Source organism: Ciconia boyciana, chromosome 2 (assembly GCF_034638445.1).
Source record: "Ciconia boyciana chromosome 2, ASM3463844v1, whole genome shotgun sequence".
In the NCBI taxonomy this organism is placed as follows: Eukaryota; Metazoa; Chordata; class Aves; order Ciconiiformes; family Ciconiidae; genus Ciconia; species Ciconia boyciana.
Genome location: NC_132935.1, coordinates 100223262 through 100241009, shown reverse-complemented (window position 1 = coordinate 100241009; position 17748 = coordinate 100223262). Strand labels below are relative to the sequence as shown.

Sequence of the window (17748 nt, the reverse complement as noted above, 5' to 3'; positions counted from 1 at the left end):
GGAACAGTCAAAACTTAAAACTATGCTACACATCCTTACTATTAAGATTGGAAAGGTAACAGTATGGAAACTGACAGTAGGAGAGCTCACTCCATGTTTGACAAAGTTTTTATCATAGTAGATCATCTTTATTGCTAGAAATTCAGTTTACAGAGCAAGGAAATCTATAGCTTCATTTTTATCAGGAAATATGATGAAAATTTAAAAATGTATTTGTTTGCTAAAAAGTATCTGCACAATGTTATAAATAAGACTAACAGTTGGGGGAAGTAGTACAGGAGCAAATGTACAGTAAAAGCTAAACTTTTTAGCTACAAGCATTATATAATTCAGATAACAGATACAACACAGAGATATCATGCTACACTCTCTGTTGCTTACCAGAACCTTCCCATCAAGGTCAAGCATATTTTAAAAAACACAATTAACCAACGTAAGTAACTTCTCAAACATAGTAAATACTGAAATATACCTGGTAGTCTGTTCATGTTCACACCCTGTGCCGAAAGCCCAATTCCCATGTAACTGTAAAAATGAAAGAGCAAAAGAAATTTATCTGTCTCTTACAAAAATACATATATATGTGGGATATTGCCAAGAAACACTGTGCTGATTAATCAATATACCAATTAAGTTGCTGAGAGGTCATTTAATAGTGGCATAACAGCAAGGAAGCTGAAAAGTAATCCCTAGCATATATATGGCTTAATAGACAGATTCTGTCCCTGCAAGAGGTAAGGACAACTTTCTTCTCTTTTAGGCATCCTGGGTTATCAATGGACAATATTGATATTAGCCATAAAGTTTAAAGCATGAACGAAGAAAGCCAAAGGCCATGCTTTATTTTGAAAGTAAGGGTAAAGCTATACACATACCAATTTCATCATCTTCAACATACCTAATCATGTTTTGCAGACAAGCTAGAATGAGTAATTTTACAAAACACAGGCAAAACTGTGCATTATTTCAGCAGCAAATTGCATCCTTGCACAGCACTTATGAAAAGGGATCACACCAAAACATTAAAGGCTTGGATCATAGAGCAGAATGCTATCTTGAGAAATTTACCAGCAACGTTACTTAGCTGTTGGCAATCTGTTGGCAAACTAAAGAGGGAAAATATTTTTACTATACTAACCAGTAATCTTAAGTCTAAACAAGTTATGGCTAGGTCACTAACGTCCAAAAGTCAGCTTTACAAAAGGTAGTTCTAATAAAGTCCGTGTCCAGTACAATTGTTAACAATTTAATAGCAAATACTGAAAAGCTGAAATGAATGATCTCCCCACCCCCAAATCACACTATTTGAAGTTAGTAAAATCAATTTTGCTTCTGTTTCTTAAGCAAAAGTCATTTCATGACCAAGATGACAGGAATCCAAAAAGAAAAACAGCATAGTGAAAAGCTAGGCTTTCACCAATTCCCCCCTGCCCAAAATAAACCAAACCTCCCTCATCAACTAAAGAAAGCACTCAAAAATCACCTAAACCTAACACTTCGTAGTTTATCAAAACATTCAAACCATTTTGACACTCGTTCAAATTAGTTAACATAAATTTGTCATGGAATAATAAATAAACAGTATGAAAAAAAATATTCACCCATGCCAATTTGAAAATAAAGTTTAAGTCAACAAACATGACCTTTGTACTCCGATCTCATAAAAAGCAACTTTTAAGCAACTATTCTACCAGGAAGTCCAGGTTAACCTGCTATTTTAAATATGTTTCACATAGAATGAAACCAAGCGGCAAATCTCGGAGGTCATATGTTTAATTGTGTACTGGGCTTTCTGCTTTTTCAATTGATCACTTCCAACAGTTACCTTACCTGCTTCTATGTTTGATATTTACAAAGCCCTCCTCTGATAATTTGTAATGTATGATACCATCTTCCTCTCCCTCCAACATACCAGAATGAAACGGAATCTCAGAACCATATATAGCATATATTACATTTAGAGATACTGAAGAGCTGAAGCAATGGGCAACAAACAAAAGGATTAGTCTTTTCTGCATTGCTAATTACATTACTGAGGCACCACTGCAGCAGCAGAGTCAACAAAACAATTATAAATGAAAGCAACAAGTGGAAAACCCTTGATTTTGTCTTAAATAATAAAGGCAGAATTGTTATTAGCATTGTCTGGAGTCTGATGCATGAAGGATTCTCATGTAAAGACTGAAGATCTGTAATTGTAAAGTCTTCTGTTAAGGAGAATTTATTAAAGAAAGGAAATTTATTTTTAAAAATAATTTTAGATAACTTAAAGAACTCCACCAACTGCAAAAAGCCTTTCAACATAAGTCATATTAAAAACCCCTTCATCCCAATCAAAAGTTTCATTTCAGTATTCTTACAGAAACAAGATTAAAGTTACACCAAAATGTAAAATGCTAGATAGAAAATCATAATCTAGGGAACATTTTGGTACCACCTGTTGTTTCTCCCTCAGATATCATATCTTCTGAGCCTCCTCTTTAACTCAGTAACAATTGTAAACACGGACACACTGTACTTAATACAGCTGGGAACAAGGATTCTTTACCCACTGGCAACAACTACAAGGCACTAAGCACTGACACCATCTCAGTAAGAAGACGGATGTTCAACAGTATATACTTGTCCCTGGGATTCACATACAACTACTTGGAATGTTAACACCATTTCATCAAGGAGACTTGGTACTAATAGAAACTCATGTAAAATTAGATTAAAACATTTCAAATAATTAACACATTTACTATAGTTATCTTTCAAAAGTAAAAAGGAATGTCTACAATTTATGGTTTTGAAGTGAGTGAAATTAAAGGCTCATCAATTAAGCTAATTTATTTGTTATAGTTGATGGATAGCTAATCTGATGTTCAACCAGATTTAGTACACTATAAATTGATAGGGAAAACAGTACCATGATAGATAGGCTTTAGATGCTCTAAAATTCATCAACAGGAGTTGTTATTTATGCCAAACCACTACACGTAACTTTTTTTCTTTTCTTGGCACCTGTAAGCTTCATAAAAAGACTTTTTTGGTTTTTAAAGAAGCTTAGCCCATATTTAGGTCCAGAGTCATTGTCTGCAAAAAGACTTGCTTCAGTGGGAAGAATTACATAAATTGTCTTCCTGTTTGCTTCCTTAAGGTTCACATATCATGCATCTCAGAAACCGAACAGTGGCATAGCAATGCATTTAAGTTTTCCTCCCTTAGCCCACGATAACAATGCAGGGCAGCACAACAAGCAGACATGCTAGCACCCAGGTGCAATGCAGGCCCAGACTGATCTCAGTCTTTTCATGATGCATTTCCTGCTGTCCTGTCACATGAATGGGTTTGGTCTAGGAGATAGCCACAGACAGGAAGAACAGGTCGACTTAGACTATGTCACGCCATAACAGCAGCCCTGGGGAAAGAGAGGTGTCAACACCAGGAAGCAGCACGCTCACTCCGACATGTAGCACCTTCCAAAAATGGACATGACACAGCATGGTTTGAGAAACCAGAGAGGGTGAATAATGGTGTGGTTCTGATGCCGCCTCCCTCATCACTTCCCTACATACCTGCGGATGGTTCCTCCATCTCAGCTCCCCACCCATAAACATCCCTGGCTACTGTGGTGGGAGGATCACTTACCTAGGCAAACAGAAGGAAGCAGCCTGGGACCCTTTTTATTAAGAAGCCCCTCTCTCTGAGCATTTCCGTACCACCGGTTGCTACTCATCATTAAAGTGCTCAAGTCTTACAGGAGCTCATAAAATTACAAACAACATGTAAAACCACTCATGGAATACATGAAATCAACCCATGAGAGACTGAAATAAGAGACCATGGCTGAAAACCAATTTAAAGTGCAGCCAAATTGGTATTAAGGACCAAGAAAGCAAGCGCATCTTACATACTCTTGCTTTTTCATTTCAAATTGTATTCTTGTTCCAGTTCATTAAAGATACAGATTACAATTTTAGTGTCTGAGCACATCTTCTAGTTTACATTTCACAACTGCAAGTCATATAGAAATTTTTAGGAATACTACAAAACTACAGAGTTTAAAATTTGCTGAAGATTCAACTTTTTGCCACAAAGCAAAAGAAAAGTCAATGTCAAAAATAGAGGCACCATTATACCTATTTTTTTCCCCTAACGCAGACTGAAAAGCCTAGGCTTCTCTGCAGTGAAATGTATAAGAAGCAGCAAGCTCACAATAACTATTTTCTCCTCAAGTATCTTTCCAGTCAAAGAGCTAAATTCACATTTTTGCTGGAGCCTAAAGTTTCCACTTGGATGCCTGAATAGACTAAGTGTAAGAAATAAAAAAAACAGAACCAAATAGAAGGAAAAAATAGCAATAAGAGATGGCACAGAACTGGAGCCTGCTAAAACATAAGGACAAAGAAAAAAAACCCAGCAGTTCCTATAAGAGACACAATTCTGATTTTTATTTGAAACTGTTCCGTTAGATCTCTTAGCCACTATATTGAAGGTGTATGGGAGATCTTTCAATATGGAAGTTGATAATAATCAGAATTCAGGTTAATTATATCCTATCCCGCCCATTCCATAAAGAGGAATATAGAATCTCAAAAACTATACCAAATCACAGTTACATCAGAAAGCTTACTAGTGGCTAAAGTACTAAATAACCACTTCTCTAGCTAAAAAAAAAAAACCAAACAAATATTCTATATTGTATTTGTAAAGACAAGTAAAATAATTTAGTATATCTTTAAGTAATGAAAAAAACATGTAATAGCCTCCCTACTACAGAGATTTCATTAACAACCTGCTATCTGCAAAGACTTAAATTGCTTCTGAATTTCACTGTGCCTACATGTTCTATTAAAGACAGTATAACCTGGGGAACTACTACATCATGCTTCAAAATGCAAGCTCTTTTGGTGATGATGAAAGTACATAATTGACCTGGTATCTTATCTCCTACATGCTATACATTTAAAGAAAGCAACTTCAACCATACGGTGTTTAAAATCTAAGTTACCATAATATCTGTAAGGAAGCTAAGTCCAAGCATTAACAGATGTTTACACCCATAAACAAAGCAACTGAAAACATCCTAGTGTTTCGAATGCATTGACTACTAAGAAAAGTAGAATTAAACCTCTGAAAAAAAATGTAGGCTATACAACAGGTGCAGTTTGTTTTACTATCAAGTTTGTATCTTAGAAAAGGGTACAAGTAGAAAAAACAGCAACATCTGTAAGAATTTTAAGACTAAATGATCTTCTAAAGGGCCTTCACAACCAACTTGCAAGGATGTAAAAAGTTTGAACAATGTTCTATAGTTTTCTATGCTGTCTTCACTGACACTCTGCTCTAAGGTCAGAAATATAGCACACTAAAAAGGTATCTAAATTTCACCTTTAATATAGTTAATCTGCATTAAAATTTTGTAGGAATATGCTAATCCAAGATTCTTATTGTCTGCACAATCACAATAAGAAATGAGCTGTTAAATTTTTCTCTATTTAAATGTTTCAAAATATGCCATAGACAGTTTGAGTCTTTCATTTCAAATTGAAAACAAGTCTAATTTTATGGAATGTATCCAAGGAAACAGTATTTTGAACATGATAAACCCAGGTTTCAGATTAATCCAGTTCTACATAGAGAGGAAAAACCAAAAAGAAGTCAGGCAGTCATCTTGCACAGTGCTTGAAACTGTTATTCCGGTAACATTTTGCTTGCGATTTGTATAATGTTCCTAGAAGGATTCTCATTTACTGACATCCCTCTCACCTTCTGAGGTTGCACAATTTCATATTGTGACACTTCTCCCTAACCACTAAAACCTTGTTGGGCACCACACTGTCAGAAAAGAATACTTACTTATTATTGTCTATGCAAGTTTAATAAGTAATAATAAGACAATAATAAGTAAGTCCAGGCTGCAGTAAGATTATGATCTATACACTATTTATGCGAACAACCCTCATAAGAAAGAAATAACTTAAAAGATTTTGCAAGAAGCAGAGACCAAGAAATTAAATATATTCTCTTGACTTTCTTTTTAAATTAGGAATCTTCATTTCTAGAAAACATCAAAGAAATACAACTCTCTTGTTCCAGTTCCACATATTTCTGACCAGTTAAACACAAGCCTCAAATAATCCTCTTAATGTTTAGTTGGTGTTCATTTCTGTCAAATATCTGGTCTCCTATGCTCAGGTAAAAAATGAATTACTGCTACAGTTTAAGAAAAGATAACACTTGCTGATTCATGATCCAATCTCTTCTTGCAGCTGCTGCAATTCAAATGAAGACACTAATGCAAGAAAGCCACTTCAGACTTTATCAGATTCTACTCCATACACAAGTACTCTGCTAATAATGCTGTAAGACATACTTATATGTAAATAGAGACTGAGTGAAGTTTGCATATTGTTGTAACAAATGCCTGTTATTGTAACAAATAACTGCTGAGGACATAACAAAGCTATAAAAATAGGTCTTAAAACTGCACAAAGTTTTTACATTAGATTAGCAGTGTACAAAACAAATACAAACCAAACAGCAACTGACAATGTTCTACATTTTGTTTATTGGTTTACGCTTTTGTTGTGAAGAAGAAAATGGGTATACTGGCTGCTAAAGGAAAAGCCAACTTACTGCAACAGAAACAATTTGCAATTTAAAAAAGTATGGTTTCTGCTTAAAGAGTTACACATACATGCTCTAGAAGACGACAAACCATTTGTATTTCACAAATGTCACTCAAACGCACTAGAACAGCTCAGGCTAAACCATAGGCATGGGTGTCATGAAAACTCAAACTTAATTCTCACGGTATTTTTGTCTTGGACAGTTTTTCCTTTTTTATTTCTTCACCCACTTCATCACATACACAACACATACTACAAGACACTGCCAAAACAACAGATGACTGATTGTATGGCCAGTGTTAAAAAACAGCCATAATCCAACAGGTGTCTAAAGCCTTAACAACACTGCTTTACCAAAAAGCATACAAATTACTTGCGTGAGCTGCTGTTCTAACATTTTATTTTAGTGCAGAACATTTAGCAGAACTTTAGCAGAACATGCAATATAAAGCATGCCCACAAAGATCTGCATCAGTACAATCACACAGCAGACTAAACAACCATGCTCACCGAAGTGTAAGCTAAGTGCTATCTGCTAAAAGACTGAAGCCTTTCTAAACTTAGTTTTCATTTTTTCTTCTAGATGGCTTACCACTTCCAATTCTTGTTTTCATACTTCTTTTTTAAAAAAAAAAAAAGCACATCTGCTTAGAGGATTTTGCATTTTAAGCATACATCTTCCTCAGCTGTTCTAAAAGCACTAAAGACCGTCTAGAAGTAAATGGCATTACTATCATCTGCCCATTGCTAATAATTGTATTTACAAATCAATGAATAAGATAAAGAGTGGACAGAAATTCAAGACACCGAGGATAAAGGCATTTTCCCCAGGAAAGAAACAGACAAAAAGTCTCTCCTGATGAAAGACTTAAAAAACCAAAAAGCTGTATTTAAACTAAAATTAAGTAGGCATAAGCTGGTTCCATGACCAAAAGTAGCATTCGCACTCTCCTGGGCCCAGATGCTCATTTCTAACCCAAGTTTCCCTCTCTTTTGCTACCATAGCTACTCATGAAGCCATACAAACAGACATACTGGGGAACAAACCTGGCTGAAAACCAACTCTTTCTTGAGGTCAACTTTTGGAGAAGGAGCTACCCAATCGGGTTTACTGTGAAGCTGACACAGTCACAAACTGGGACAGGGGAAGTGAACTCAATGAGTCTTCAGAGACTGCTGCTTCTCATGGTCAAATCACCACAAAGTCTTCAAACTACAGTTTAGAGTAAGAATTGCAAACATTCAAAAACCATTGCCCTGACTGCAAATGAAGAGATTCATTACAAGAACCAACAAACCTAAGACTGAAATTCGTGTAGAAATGGACCATCACCCAGTAAATCATACACACATAAGCTGTTTGTAAGATAAAATAATGGAAGGTAGTTTGCTTCTGAAAGCCAGGTAGCCAGTGGATACCCTTAAGACAGCCCCTTGGAAAGTGGAAACGGAGTACGCTTATGCCCAGTATGAAATGCCAAAGAGTGCAACCTAAGGTTACAACAAAGCTGAGACGCTCTCAAACAACAGAGATTATAGACAACTCTTCACCATTAAAGAAGGATGCCCACAGCAACAGCGCAACACTATCAGACTTGTAGTTTACATAAACTATGACAGTACCACGCAAGTATCTTTAGTTGTGTAAAAGAGGGAAACGTTAACTGGTATCTGAAATAAAATATTAACTGTGGGGCCATACGGCAGATGCATTACCACTTTACACAAAGCGTGAGGACCTAAATATGTAAAAGAGTAGCACAACTGAACTCAGTAAAAAGCAGCATAAGGAAACTGAAATCAAGATTTGAGAGAGACTGGGAAAAGTCTCATTTGGATATACTTACCTACCTAAAAGAATGGCCATCATGATGGTCATTTTTGGAAAGTGAGGGGACAGTATAGTGTTATAACAGATTTAGAGACTAAGGCTTACATCTCCAAATCACAAGAACAGGTCCATAGACTTAGCACACCCTTGTTCATTCCCGTTCCTAGACTGACAATGTAGTTTGCTTTAATTAAGCTCCTATTCTAGAAATTTAGATGAAACTAAAAATAGAGTTGTATGCAAAAGGCAATGCCATGCCTATCTCACTCCCTTGAGTACTGTATTAAGAAACTACAGAATAATAACTACGTACATTGCTTCTGGCTCTCTGATAGCTCAATTGCAAATGAGGGCTGTGTTAAGAGCTTACAAAGGTTTAATTTAAAGCTAAAACGATGTTTAGCTTCCCCAGCTACATCAGAATTTTTGACAGTACTTCCTGCAATACTTTGTGTTAACTAAAACATATATGTATTTATTTATTTTTAAATTAACTGGAGATTTCAATAGAGATGCAGATATAATTTATTGCAGTTAATACTCTCCTTCCTACCGTGCTTTCTAATCATCACCTTGGTACTGTTCCCCATACATACACCCATTATTCATCTACTGTTATCATCTCCAATTGCTCACATCACTGTCCACAATGAAGCCAAACAAAACAAAAGAGAGTATAAAAAGAGAATGTAAATAAAGAGGTCCTCAGACTGCACAAGGAGACATGAAATTAAGGAAGAAAACTGGAGAAATACAGAACAACAGAAAATATTTACAGAGCAACATGACGGCCAGTTAGCACTTTTAACAAGAATTTAAAACTATTTAAGATAATTATTTCACATATCTGTACTGCCGCAGCACATAAAAGATCTTAGGACTCTTCATGCCAAACACTGTTGTCGTGGTTTAACCCCAGCCAGCAACTAAGCACCACACAGCCGCTCATTCACTCCCCCCGCAGTGGGATGGGGGAGAGAATCAGAAGAGTAAAAGTGAGAAAACTCATGGGTTGAGATAAAGGCAGTTTAATAGGTAAAGCAAAAGCCGTGCATACAAGCAAAGCAAAACAAGGAATTCATTTGCTACTTCCCATTGGCAGGCAGGTGGTCAGCCATCTCCAGGAAAGCAGGGCTCCATCATGTGTAACGGTTACTTGGGAAGACAAAACACCATAGCTCTGAACATTCCCCCCTCCTTCTTCCTCCCCCAGCTGTATATGCTGAGCATGAGGTCCTATGGTATGGGATATCCCTTTGGTCAGTTGGGGTCAGCTGTCCTGGCTGTGTCCCCTCCCAGCTTCTTGTGCACCCCCAGTCTACTTGCTGGTGGGGTGGTGTGAGGAGCAGAAAAGGCCTTGACTCTGTGCAAGCACTGCTCAGCAGTAACAAAAACATCCCTGTGTTATCAACACTGTTTCCAGCACAAATCCAAAACATAGCCCCATACTAGCTACTATGGAGAAAATTAACTTTACCCCAGCCAAAACCAGCACAACTGTACAAATACCAAGACAGTTTTTGTTTGAATGGTATTTCAACCTTATTACTTTTATTAACATTGATTCTCACTTCCCTTTTTCTCATCTGTTACCATCAGTTGCTGCATGGCCCTATCACCCCTCATTTAGGTATCAAAAAGCAACTTCACTCTTCATCTGCTCTGCAACACCAACCTCCACAGCCATTTCTTACTTCCTAGTAAGCCTGCTTTCGTGCTTCCTTCAATGTGTCCATAACACCTAGAAGTTGATAATGATGAACATCTGCAAAATTAACTTACTATGCACCTTCAAATTCCTACTCAAGACTGTTACCCCCCAAATATGTAGAGAATTTAATGACCTAGGTCATTTATGTGACAAAAACAATGCTTTTCTCACACACAGCTACGACAAGCCATCTTGGAAGCCATGCCATATCCATGCCCTGCACTAAAAAGAGCTGTGCTCCTTCAGAGGAGGACAATAATCTTTGTAATTGCCCAGCAACTTCGAGATACACAAGATCATATTCCAGGAGCAGTGTCATCAAGTGCTAGAGCAGCACAAAAAATAAATCTCCTAGACTAGGTTTTTAGTAACGGTTTTTGATTATTTGAGGCAAGTCATGCTAAGTAGAACACACAAGCAAGAATGCTGTTAGACTTGCCCATATAACATAATACATGGACTAAATACTTTAAGAGGAGTTTATAAAAAAAAAAGTAGTAAATGCTACTACCAAAGGGAACTCCAAATAAACATCATTAAATTATCCATTGACATTTATGAAAGTTGGAAGCTGTACTTCAGCTTGCAGATAGATATCTGAGTTGCCTCAGGTAGTCTAGGATTTATTTTAAACAATACTACAAAGTACAGCTGTAGTGCTTCCCAGCTAGGCTCAGGCCTTCACAATAGATGTTTTTGCAACAGTAAGGCATTTTAACTAATTGACCCTATTAAGTTACATGCTGGTCCTCTACAGATATGGTCTTCCTGAACTCTGTTCCCATTACCAGATGCAAAGTAAAGAAGAAAAAAACTGGTAAAAATGTACCTGGAGCAAGCCGAAACACAACAGCCACTGAGAAAGAACTAATAAACCCTATCAGACACAAACTGGTTTCTGTAGACCTACTTATGTATCTCTGCATTAAATTCCCCAGTTTACTTATTACAGAAGAATTCATTAGTTTGAATGCAGTGTAACATTGAACCATAAGAGATTCACGCTGCATCTAGTCAAAGACCTCTTGGACGTGAAGACAGGGTGTAGAGATACACACATTACATCCAGGAAGGCTCCACATGTCAATTCCTGCTCTTTATCAGCTAAGCTAGATTTGGCTTTGGCTCTGTGCACAGTACTCCCCAGCATCCATACTACCTTATACAATGAAAAACCAAACATCTCAGCTCATTATGCAGCTAATGTTTCATAAATTGACACTAAAAAAGGTCACAAGGCTGAAGCAAGGACAAAGCAGTATGTATTAGCATTAACTGAAAAAAGTACCCCTCCATTTTTTTAAGCCATCTCAGCAGGCAACTTCACAAGTCTTAGCTATGTGCACCTCACAAATAACCATTTAAATAACAAAACCTTGAAACACTTTACTCAAAGGTGTTTTCTACTTTTGTAGGATTGCCCTGAGTGGCCTACTGAATTAGAAATTACTAAAAAGCAACACAAAGAGGTCTAAGGTAAAGTGTTAGAGGAGCTATGTAAAATGGCATCCACACACATGGACACTTTTTGAAATCCATCACTTCAAAAAAGCTAGCTTCCAAACTAAGCTGGCAGAAATACATTTCAAGAAGGGACACGTGCATCACTAGCAAATCACAGTAATAACCTCTCCTTAACTGACAGCAGCAGGGCAATTTTAAAAAAAAATGTTTAAGGAAAAAAAAAAAACAAACCACAAAAGATGTTCCTAAAATTGATAGCAAAACATTACTTGAAACACTAACTTCTATTGTCTCAATTTAAAAATAATTAGGTCTTCATAGTGTGACACAAGCAACTACAGAAATAAGTTTTTCATAGCAAAGAAATCTCCCAGGGATAACTTTTGGGAACAGAACCGATAAACTTATAAATGCCTCTACAAGGCAGCAGCAGTATTGAGAGGCTATTCTTTCAAAATATCTCTACACAATACTATAAGCAAAACAACAAAGTTTGAATACTGTTTCTGACTTACACAAGGCTTACACAACACTGGGAAAATGAAAGAAACAAACAGCAGCAAGACAGATAAAGAAAAGACAAAGGTACTGAACTTCATCCAAAGAGCTATGACATAGTTCTTTTCCCTCAAGATTTATTTTCACAACAGGACATAAGCATCTGCAACATGCTTGTACAGTACCTAGGACAAGAACATTCAATCCTGACTAGAACCTTGAAGTAGAACCACAGTATATACTACAGCATATTGGAAAGAAGTATTGCTTATGTAGTCCTACAGAGGCAACATAATCAATGTCTCAGAATTAAAACACACCCTCTACCAAAAGCAGTGAAAGATGAAAAGGAATTAAAGTGGTCTAGCAAAGATTTCATTAGCACTTCAGGACTTTCCCAGGTGAGATTCCATCTGCCTCAGTAGACTTAAAAGCATGGTGTCACCTGTGCTTCAACAGACTCCTAATTCAGATGGATTCTGGAAAGCAGCCCCTGCACTCACTCATCAACTCTTGTTCTTTCCATAGAGTGACAAATTCCCAGGCACCTATTCAGAACATTCCCCTTTATTCTTATTACTGTTCACCAACAAGTAGCCTTAAGAATAACTTTCGGTTTTAAAATTGATGAGACATCCATGAAAAGACTGCACTGAGGAGGTAAGTTGGTCTGCTGCATGCCCTAAAAACTTCCTAAAATTACGTGAAGGTCTGTAAAGCCATATAGTCAAAAACCAACACCTTTAAAGGTAAGAGCAGGGTCAAACTACGGTCATTCAAACCCTAACTTCTCTGTCAAGAAAAAATGAGAAGATGCTGCTATGGTATTTATTGTGTACACTGATTTGTGGACAATAAATACCACAATCAACTCCCTTAAAACAACCAAATATCAGAGTGCAACTTCTCATGAATAAGGAATTAAGCTATATAAAAACTGGTAAAATATGAAAATAAGTTTTGATACCAAAGACACCTGTTGACTGAAAGAAAGATGATGTGAGACAGTATTTCAAGTAATAATTAATTAATAATGTACTCAATGCTTACCCATCTCTTCCCTTACTGACAATTTTAACTTCGAAATAGTATATGCCACAGGCTGCAGGTATAGGATGTGTAGCTCGAACCGAAGCAGCATCTTTTGGAGTTTTTCCATGACCTGAAAAACAATTGCATTCAAAACACAACAAAAATGTATTTTAGATAATTGCAGAAGATGACTTAAAGGTATACATACCAACTACTCAAAACAGAAGGCTTATGTAATTAGCAAACAATATACAACATTCTAATCAGCCTCATTTTTATGCTAGAATGTTTTCTTCCAACATTAAGTTTTCATTGTAGGCACCTGCATTGCAACTAAGCATGCTATGAGAAGGTCTGGATATACTACTCTAAAAGGTTCTACAATTATGTGAAAGGAAACTAGAAAAAAGTTTCCTAAGTAAGTAACATAATTGACAAAAGCCCACCTGGGTTTGAAAGAACTGTATGACCTCTCAAATGCACAGGGCTTACTCATTTTTATAGACTGAAACATGATATAACAGAGTTTAATCTAATGCTTAGTGCTTCTGAATCTTCAAGTTATTTAAGATACTTCAATTCTAATGTCCTTCAGAATAAATGTCAGTCATTATATAGAATGTATGACTCAATTCATTTCCATGTTCTGAACATTATTTCAGTACAGCATTAAGCGTTACAGCCTGCAACTGAGCTAATGCAGCTCCTACTCCTTTTTCTTACAAGGCTCACTATGTTATCAGCTCTGCCACAAGAAGAAAGCCCAATGCCAGCTCTTGTCTACTCTAGGGATTGTCAATCTAAACCCGAGAGCCAGTTGCACTCCACTAAGACTAACTCTTCTGAATGTGTCACCCCCTTCACAGCCCTTTGTTCCAAAGGCAACCTGGAAGAACGCTTTTGGCCAGATGACTTGTTTTAGCAGCAACCTGTTCAAGCAAGCTCAGTCTCTCCCAGGCACACCAAAACCCCTCAATTATTGTGTGAAAGTCACACACGGGGTCACAGAACATAGTTTAAAAACAATTAAAAAAAAAAAATTAAAAAAAAAAAAAAAAAAAGGAGAGCAAGGTGGAAAGTATATTGGATCCTGGCAATAGGTATTTCGGTAAGATGGCAACCAGGAACAGATCGCCATTGCTATAACAATACTACACACAGATCCCATGCCCACATTCCATGTGGATCTGAGGCACGATGAAAAGAGATGACTGTTTTGAGTGTGCTGTACAAATCACTTGGGCTGCAGCACTCCAGCTGTCATCTCCAGCCCAGACAGGGAGGCCTACTGCACTTGCATAGCAATTGATCTGTTTATGCCAAAAAACCCCCCCACTCTTTCCAGTGGCATTAACACTGGAATTATTGCTCGGGCATAGATTAATCACGTCTCCTGTGCAGCAAGTCAGGTCATACAGCAAAGAAGAAACTGCAGGAAAATGACAGCATAGCCAGCCAGAAAGATCAGGCACAGCTGACCTACACTACTGAACCTCTATCCACAGAGCCCTCTAGTGTAAATGTTGATAAAACAGTAAATGCTCATCTGCCTGTAGAGCTAGCACCAACCATCTCTTACCAAAACGGTATATACTCAGCCGAGGAGAACTCTCCATTTCACCATGGCCGCATCTGCATCCAAAACTTTGCTAGCACAGCACAAATTCTTCACTCATTGAGATTAGGTTTAACGTACAAAGTTTTTCTGACATAATCAGTTCACCTCAGTGTGTTACTACCTTAAAGCAGCTACCTAACTAGCTTACTTTTCTGGGTGCAAATGCATTTCTCACTTCAATGTCATTACTAAACATTTTATGAAAAGATCCTTCGATCACCTCACAGGTTTTACCATATTAAGCTTATTACCTACCTTCTGCGTGTTGTTTTCAAAAGTCTCACATGAGGAAAAAACAGTAATTTATCCTCCACACACAAGACAGCATGCATGTTTTATTGTTCACCACTTTTAAGTTACTTCCTCAGGCTGTGTCAACCAAGGTAATAAACAAGTGCATAACCTTAGAGCTTCCATAGGTTTCCTTGGTTTTCAGGTGCTGGTAGCTCACTATTTAGCTACAATAAATTAGATTATCATTCCTAAGTATGCAGAAATCCTTTGGCTAAAAGGCACCCAAAACTTTATGGGCAGAACATTAAACTCCTGAGAGATCCTTTAAATTCAGATAGCTCTGATTAAATAATGTATTAGTTAGAGGGGGGTGGGGGGAAGGAAAGATACTTTCTTTTTAAATGTCCTTAGGTTTTTACTTTAAAATAGACTGCAAAGAAGTTCCCTTGGTTACTCTATGCACTTGAAACTACACAGATTCTCAGTCTGAGTCAGTCTCCTTATTTGGGCAAGTCTTCCACACAGAAGACTAAAGTAGTAGGAACTAGCCAAATATTATTGAAAATGTACAGCTATTACCCAGCAGACTTTGTTTTGTGAAATCACAATCTGAGTGTTTGGAAACAATACCAACGTAAGGTATTCTTAGCACTTCTTCCTGAAACTATTCCCCTTCTCCCACCCCCTCCCCAATCCAGGCAGCTATGTGCAAGGACATACCATGAACCAGATTGATTAGCTGACCGGGCTTTAAGAAACCTACCAGATTTTTTTAAGTAGCAGATCAGTTCCCCGATCCAGTTCACAACACAGCCACACACAGCTGTCACACTGCAAATAAGAGGTCGACACAGAGGCAGAAGTAACAGGATACCTTACCAGTATTGCCAAACACTTCATGTGGTGAAGCAACGTGCTTGGGGAAGTCAGTGCCCAAAACTACTTTCATCCCATTAAAACAGAAGACACCCTAAATTAAGAACTGCTGTCCTTTCAATACAATCTCCTATGAAGCCCATTTTACTACTTGAGTATGCTGCTTTTATTTGTAGTTACATACAGTTATTATTTCTAACAGCAAATTCAAGAGCATCAAGCAGTTAACTACTTTCAAATATTCCACATACCTCTACATTGTCTCAATGTGCTAGTTCAGACTTTCAGTACTACCAAGCTATGCTGGATTACATGAGGAGTCAAGAGATACAAGTTATCAGCCAGCTTTAAAACAAAAAAGAGGCTCTTTACAGAGCATGCAGTTGAACTGCAAAATTTCTTACCAAAGGATATTATAGATGCTAGCGTTTAAGTGGATGCTGGGCAAGCTTCTAGAAGATAAATTAACTGAGAAACTGCCTTCAGCTCAGGATGTCCTTCAGCTTAAAATGGCTGGATACTGAGAGGGTAAAACACAGATACACCATATATGCCCAACATGTTTTTAGATTTTTCCGTAGGCACTCACTTATGGCAACTGTCACTGATGGGACACCAAGCTGAGTGGCTCATTAGGTTGACATTATATACTGCTGCCACGTTCTTTGGTAACCTGAATCCCTACTTCCTTGCTTGTGAATAAAAAGGAACTTCGACACCCAGCTCTGAACTTCGGAATCAGAGGTTCCAAACACCTGAAGTGGATCATATGAATCCTGCCCTATGTTCACTAAAACAGACCTCTTTCATAGTTGCAAGCTATAGTTAAAGTATTTAAAAGAATACTTTTAAAGTATGTATTATTTAACACTAAAAATTAATCATTTTCAGCATTAAAAAGATAATTCTGCAAACAGATGCACTGGGGCAGAGAAGGGAAAACAGGTGTACAAAGCTTGAGCTTTACACTGTAAACCAGATCATAGGTAAGTTCAGTACTTACCTGAACTCGTTTTCGACTGGGCTTTCATTAAAAGCATTCAACAACCATGAGTTGACTATGCTTAAGGAGTAAAGCTTTATTTTATTTTTTAAGCAGTCATTCACACTGATGATTTTTACCAAAGTAGTATCATCAGTCCTTTAGCAAAATTAAACTGAAATTAATCTAAATTTAAATTCCATCTACTTGAAAAAAGCCAATTCAGATAAAACAATATTTGGACAAGCCATTTCAGCTTTCAAAAATATAATCTTTGAACGTAAATCTAAGTGTGTAATGTATATGCACCAAATAGTCCGAAAGAAGTCTATGGGAGTGTCTACCTAGACAAAAGCAAGCGTGTTTATACAGTTTAAATCCTTAAATGAAGTTTACATAACCTGAACTGCAGTTATTTCCAACAGGTGGTTCAATGACTTGCTCACACTGCCAAAAATAAAATAATCAAGGCCTAATCTTCTGTTGAATTCATTAGGAAAGTTTCACTGAGACAAGAAAAAAAGACATGCACAAATTACTGATTTTACTTCAACTTTTTCCCCAGTTTAAAAAAGCAAGACATCTCAGAGCTACAAAGGTGTCCAAAACAGGCATACTGTACTGTACTGAATGTACTTCAAGTGTTTTCTGCCAGAAAAATTGACACCATCCTTGTTATCACTGAATGACAACACAGAACTATTACTATAGAATCCTCTTCTGTTTGTCATAGCATTGGGATGCATAGTTCTCACTGAAAAATAAAATAGATTTTTTTTTTTTTTTTTTTTTTAGTTTGGCACTAGAGACACTTCAAAGGCAACTGCATTGTAAATAAATGTCTGGCTAAGACTTCCTGGCCTATGATACATTAGAAAAAGTTCA

General features: G+C 37.1%; 1 protein-coding gene across 2 annotated transcripts in view; it reads right to left on the bottom strand.

Annotated features, from left to right (window-relative positions):
- The window catches only part of RANBP9 (RAN binding protein 9), a 42173-nt gene that overhangs the window by 19531 nt on the left and 4894 nt on the right, over positions 1-17748 (bottom strand). For both annotated transcript variants that reach the window (XM_072853351.1, XM_072853350.1), the window contains exons 2-3: positions 13172-13283; positions 473-525 (exon numbers count right to left, since the gene is read on the bottom strand). In XM_072853351.1, the coding sequence (XP_072709452.1) occupies positions 473-525; positions 13172-13283 (165 nt within the window). The remainder of the gene's footprint in view (positions 1-472; positions 526-13171; positions 13284-17748) is intronic.